We start from the raw sequence: 6,633 nt of genomic DNA, 5'->3' as shown, positions 1-6,633 counted from the left end.
TTATTATTATAATATATTATGATTATTGACAAATGAGGCTAGAAGCAGCACATGACACTCAGACAAGCGGAGCGAGGGCAGCGGGGGGAGATTACCCGAGCGCCCTAATTCAATTAGCAGGCAGTGAGTGTCACCGGGACAGGAGGGGTTAATTGGGGTCACCAAAAGGCAGTAATTCCTTACCTAACCAGTCATTAAACTTCTTAACCTCGGAGGGCAGTCCCAGCTCGGTGAAGTCGCCGGTGTGGAGCAGGATGTCCCCGTAGGGCATCTGGATGCCATCTGTTCTGGAGTGCGTGTCTGAGACGCAGACAAAGCGCGTGTGGCCCGCTGGCTTTGGAGTGTCATATGGGATGGGGTCGACCCTAGAGCAGACACAAAGATCCCACAACAGTCACAAGGTTCAAAGCCTCACATCCATTACTGCAGATAGCAGCACGCTGCTCCCTCCAGGAAAGCAGCCACGCGCCGCGCGCTGCCAAAAACCCAGTGCTGCTAAAAACTTACCTGGTGAGGAAAGGAAGAATAAATATACACAAATATGGCCACTCTGTGGTACTAAAGTGTGCTTAAACAGGGGGGAAATGGATTTAGGAGGCTTTGAATTGGGATGTTTTACGTCCTGTGCTTGTACATGGACAGGTACAGGGGGATAACCATGGTATAACAAGTATCCCAGGTGGGCCAGGAATGGGCTCTCACCTGAGCTCAGCTGTCACATTCATATTTTCTGAAAAATTCCTTTGCCCAGGATTTTTCTCCTGGGAAGCTGAGAAACCTCAGAGAAAATGAAAACAATAATTATCTGATTTGCTTCTCCTGTGTTTTGCTCCTTTGGAATGTGTTCGGATGTTGTTTATCCAACAGGTGATTGTTTCATCGGTTTGATGTGAATTGTTTTCACTCTTTGGCCAATCAGTGCCAAGCTGTGTCAGGACTCTGGAAAGAGTAATGAGTTTTCATTATTATCTCTTTAGCCCTCTGTCTGTATCCTTTCTGTATTCTCTAGTATAGTTTAGTATAGCATCCTTTAATATAAAATAGTATCATAAAATAATAAATCAGCCTTCTGAGAACATGGAGTCAAATTCATCATTCCTCCCTGCCACTCCCAGCAAATCCAATAATCAGCAGCTGATTTTGTTCAGGGGCACAGGTTCTCCTACAGATCCCAGCACAGAGCACTTGTTTACACACAGTAAGGTACACTCAGGAGTGCTTTGATGGAGGCTGGAAACTGCAGAACCAAGCCTAGTGGCAGCTTCCTAAACTCAAACAAAATCCTGAACTCAGCATCCCAGAATCTATAAAGTCAGGGCTGATGTGCTATCACACATATAAAACTTTTTTTTTTCTATAGCAAACAATGCCAGAAATTTAGTTCAATTGGTTATTTGCAAGCTGTATTTGGTAATTTGATCTTATCAACTACATGTGACCCATCATGGAAGTCTGGTCATTTGGTTTTTGGTGACTTTTTTTTTTAAGAACAATAGAGGAAAAAAAATAGGTAATCAAAATGCTTTATGCATACTTAGTGGTTAGAAGCTCTAATTTGTAGCAGAAAAACTTAAATACAAAAGGCAACCCATTGCCTACTTTGGAATAGCAATTATTTCTCTGCAGAGTTGCCATAATTTGATTTGCTCAACACTTGAATAGCACAGCATCTGGATTAGTGCCACAGAAAATCCCATCCCAATTCCACAAAACTTCAGCTCATTCCGTTGATGTGCCACTTTGATCATGGTTAGAGCTTAGCTTCAGCTAGAAATGTCGAGGTATTTAGGAGTTATGTCAGAATAATACTCCACTTACATCTCAAATTATCAAGCTTGTGAAACCAAGCTCCAGCTACTTTAAAGCATCCCAGAATAATGCTGTTCTAAGATTTATTTGGGCAAACTGGCACAATAGGCATTCAAAAATTGGTGCCTGAAAGTAAAAATAAAATTAAACAGGTTTTATTAGTTGTGCTCTCCACACTGAAAACAAACACCAGTAGACATCACTGTGAATTTGTTTGTCCTAAATCCCCACAGTTGTGATGAGATGTATGGTCAGTAATAGAAAATAAAGCACAAAACTTGAGAAATTACTGACTTTTGGAGTACTGCTTTTGTTTACTGAACTGTAAACTAAATTAGCACTTAATTTTTACTGTACACTGAACTGTGTGAAAACTTCTACCAGTGCCTTGAATTTCAGCTCCCTGCATAGGTGAGAAAGACCAGAAGCATCCTCCAGGGTGCAAATCAGTTCCCTGCCCTGGGAAGTTTGAGAGTGGCTCCAGAAATCAGACTCCATATGGATATGTGCTGGTCTCCAGTGGAAAACTGCCCCTGGGAATGCACTTACTAACAAGATCTCACTGAGTTAGAATTTAATTTTATTGTAATTTGTAAATATTATTATATATTAATTATCATATTTGTTAGATATTATATCAATTATATTACATTAATTTATACTCTATATATAAATATTAATTTTTTATTCTATTGATTAGGCTATTCACAGCAAAAATCTTAGTGGGGGAAGCAGTAGGGGGGAGATATTTGATAGACTACCTTTTCCTAGGTACCATAATTAGGTCTTTCCAATCAAGCTGTATTTACCATCCAAGTACCATACCTTGTTGACACAGGGCACTGAATTAATTTGCAAAATTCAGAGGGCTCTCCAAGATGATGCTTACTTTAAAAACAGATTCTACTGCCAGCTGGGCTGGAGAGCAGAGAATTTGGAGGATGTCTCTTCCTGGGGTTTGGTATTGTACCTCCTGTTCCACCCAAAGCAGCAGGTACAATTACCTGAGCCATGAAACTGTTACCACTGCAGAAACCCGGGAGAAAAATCCAACAATCAATAGACTTCATTTTCTCAGCAAGGGTCTGAAATTAACAAAGTTATTATTCCAGAGAAAAATTAATTTACCCATTGAAATTGCACCAGGCAATTTCTGAAATTGCACTGGCAATCTGGGCAGAACTGCAGTCACAGTGCTTTCCTACATGGTGTCTTCCTTCCAAAATATGGGGCTCCCCAAATCAACATTTCCCTGCTTCCCAGCATGTTTACTCCATTCAGCACAAAAAATGAACACCAGCTTCCATCATCAGCACAGAACTTGTTCAGAGCACCTCTGCTGGAGCTAAACCAGCGCTGCCTGCCCTGGGGAGCCCAATTTTGTTTGTACACAGCAGGCAGGCTTTGCTCTTCCCTGCAGCATCCAAACAAACCCTGCTCTGCATTAGAGCATGGCACTGAACCCTGGTTTAGGATTTTTCCATTCGTGCCATGCCTTACAGAAAAGTCTATCATCAAAATTCATTAAGTCCCTGACCCTTCTTTCTCTCCTTTACAAACACTGTGATGTTGCCAAGTAACCTTTTCTCCACATCTTAGCTTCCTTCTCTCATTCAGTATTTCTCTACTAAGTATTTCCAAGAGAGATACTGCAGGTGATTGTGTTCAGTCCGTCCATTTACCATACTCCAAGCAGTCCTTCAATAGAAACTTAATAAAAGTGGTGTTATTGCCAGCCCTAAAGGCTCAAGTTTTCCTTTCCCCCACGGCTGCAGCATGGCAAACAGCAATAGGAGAGCCTCATTTCCCCCTGCATTCCAAGAGGATTGGGCTCTGAAGGCAAGGCACTGCCCTGTCACAGCTCTGGTGACACCCCGGGCTGGGAGCATCACCCTACCTGCTGATCTACCTTCTTCCTTTTCTACTTTCACCCTTCCTTCTGATCCACTCACAGCCCAGCAGCTGGGGGCTGCACACTGGCATTGCTGAAATCTCTGGGACAGTTCTGCACCTGACCCTTCCTGCAGATAAAATAATAAATAAGAAAATAAAATAATTATTTTGGCTCTAATAATTATAATTAGTCATAACAATAATTATAATTAATCCAAATTATTTATGTCCACCACCATTCTGCCGAATCAGAGCACATACCTAATTCAACTTGTTCTTTACCTTTGCTGAAAACACAATGCATCCAGCTAACTCTGACACTCTCCATCACCACCAACAATTTGGTTTTTTTCAGTCTTTTTGACATGGCAGACTGAAACACTTCACAGACTATTTGATTACTCCATTTGGGGCAGCATGCTCACAGAAAGATGCAGTAAGAGATATTTCAGAATAATTTAAATGTTCATATATTAGGATTAATGCAGAAATCAGGATAGAGGAGACAACATAAGATATGCTGCACCTTCGAAAACCAGGCACTTGGCTGGTTTTTAAAAAGCTCATGTAAGACCCAGAACAAAATCCCGTAAGGCAGCTGAGCAATGACTGCTGTGTGAGATCACCACAGTAATGTAAGACCTGTCACATTTAATGCATTTATGACAAGGGTCCAGCAACCAGAGGGGACAATGTAACCTTCATACACTTCTACAAGAACCTTGTTTATCAGATTAATACTTTACTAACCTGCCCTTAGCACCAGTGGTTCTCACCAAGAGTCTAAGAGTCCATCAGATTCGCAAAATATGGGGGTTCCTGCAAAATATGCATTTCCTCCCACCCTGCCTGAAAGGACAGCATTATGCAGGCTCTAATTTGGCTTGCTCAGGTGGCACTCAGCAAGGGTATGAAACCCACAGCACCTCCAGGGTGGATCAGGGGCTGAGTGCTGCCCCTTGCCCGGCCAGCTGTGCACACAGCAGCCCAGGCACTGCTCCATCCTGGGCCTGCACCCTCTCCTCAGCCACCAGCCAGCAAACCCCAGCCTGGCTTTCAAAGTGACAGATGAAACAAGCAAGAATGAGCAACACACCCCACACCAGGGGGGTCTGAGCAGCAAGGGAGTGGGGGCTGAATGCAGGAACTCACAAGAGAGGAGCACCTTGGGCCTTGCACATGCACAGGGGTGTAGATGCTGACAGCCTGGCCAGAGAGAAAGTCACATCAACTTCACCAAGCATTGTTCTGGGGAGTTCTGAGAAAGCTCAGAGAAAGAATTAAAAGCATCCTTAACCTTTACAACTGGTGTTTTATACTCGTTGTTTACTTGCAAGATGTGCACAAGGAGAGTGTTTTTCTTATTGCCCACTCTAAGTACACTATATGTGCACAAGGAGAGTGTTTTTCTTATTGCCCACTCAAAGTACACTATATGTGCACGAGAGTGTTGTTGTTATTGCCCACTCAAAGTACACTATATGTGCACGAGAGGGGTGTTGTTCCCATTAGCCTACACCCCACTGGTACATCCGTGACTCAATTTGTGGGTTCATTTTTTATGACGTCTAAGTAAGTATTCATTATACACCCATTGAAGCACAGGCTTCAAGTCTGTGTGCCACATCAAATCCATGTGTGTCGTTGCACTTCTTTGCTTGTAAGATGTGTACAAGAAGAGTGCTGCTCCTAATTAGCCAATAATGTGAGAAGTGTTAATTGAGGACCAATCAGGCCCGACCTTCTCAGAGCTGCCTATTAGAAAGAATGTGATGTATAATAAACTTCACGTTTACCTTTTAACAGCATAAAAATCTGTGTCATTTTATTCAGCCATCCCTTATGCAACAGCAACACAGGGGCAAAGGACGTGATTTAGGATGCCTTGCCACAGAGGAGACATGTTAACTGTGCATTTCAGCCCAAGCCTACCCCAGAGTTACTCATAAGGATGTCTTATAAATCAGCAGGGCTGGAAAGCTCCTCTGAGACAGGCAGGGCAGTGCAGCCCTCCTACAGACACAGCTGCAGCCACACTGGGACCCTGCTGCAAAATAAAACTCAGCAAACACACAAGCACCACCTTCCTGAAACGAGTCAGTTTTGATGGTAAAGGATAATTCTGCATGGGTGAGTTCAAATGCTGAAAATAAGGGTCTTGGGCTATGTGGGAAATGAATTTGTAGAGAATTTTTAAAGTTTAATAGAAAGTTTATATATTATGCATTTGTGTACAAACTTTGAGATAAGAAATGTTGATCTAGAAATACTATGGAATAAGACAGATATTGTTGAGAGAAATATAACCACAAATAAGTTCTAAAGGTTGGTTTAGAGACAGATATTGTTGAGAGAGAAATAGAACCAGAAATAAGTTCTAAAGGTTGCTTCAGTAAATAAGACTAGATATTTTAGAGAAATAGAACTATGAAAGATGTATTGTAATAAGACTTGGGTAATTTTAGATGATTAGTTTTAAAACACTTAGAGCATAGTGTGATTTAAATCAATAAGTTAAGAAACACAATGTATTGTAATTAAGAAATAGTTTTTGATTGTAATAGTGTAAATTATAACATTTGTATTTTTTACGTGAGATTGAAAATAGAACAAAAGTTTTTTAAATGTTTTTTAGTTATTGTATTTCTGAGTTAGAAAAAACTTGATCTAACAGGGGTGGGTTAGCCTGGCAATGCCTGTGGCTGGAGAGCCCAACCCCACAGACTGTTCACTGCCCTGCTCTCTCAGCTTTTGAGATATGCAGACTCCAAATCCCCTCTCACAGAGGGATTCCCAAGAAACCAATTCATCCTTGAAGATGGAATAAAAACCTTAAACATTGAGCCAGGAAAGTTTCCAGTTCCTGCCACGGAGTAAATCACTCACACAGCACCCACAATGGACAAAACATGACCAGATGCTGCAAACTCC

The 6,633-nt window shown here is 41.7% G+C and overlaps 1 protein-coding gene across 3 annotated transcripts in view; it reads right to left on the bottom strand.

The window, feature by feature from the left end:
- MPPED2 (metallophosphoesterase domain containing 2) overlaps positions 1-6,633 on the bottom strand; it is a 121,375-nt gene that overhangs the window by 77,098 nt on the left and 37,644 nt on the right. For all 3 annotated transcript variants that reach the window (XM_031061875.1, XM_031061876.1, XM_005426933.2), the window contains one exon: positions 184-365. In XM_031061875.1, coding sequence (XP_030917735.1) covers positions 184-365 — 182 coding nt within the window. The remainder of the gene's footprint in view (positions 1-183; positions 366-6,633) is intronic.

Source organism: Geospiza fortis, unplaced genomic scaffold (assembly GCF_000277835.1).
Source record: "Geospiza fortis unplaced genomic scaffold, GeoFor_1.0 scaffold113, whole genome shotgun sequence".
In the NCBI taxonomy this organism is placed as follows: Eukaryota; Metazoa; Chordata; class Aves; order Passeriformes; family Thraupidae; genus Geospiza; species Geospiza fortis.
Note: the sequence above shows the minus strand (reverse complement) of the source record. Positions and strands in the feature narration are given on the sequence as shown.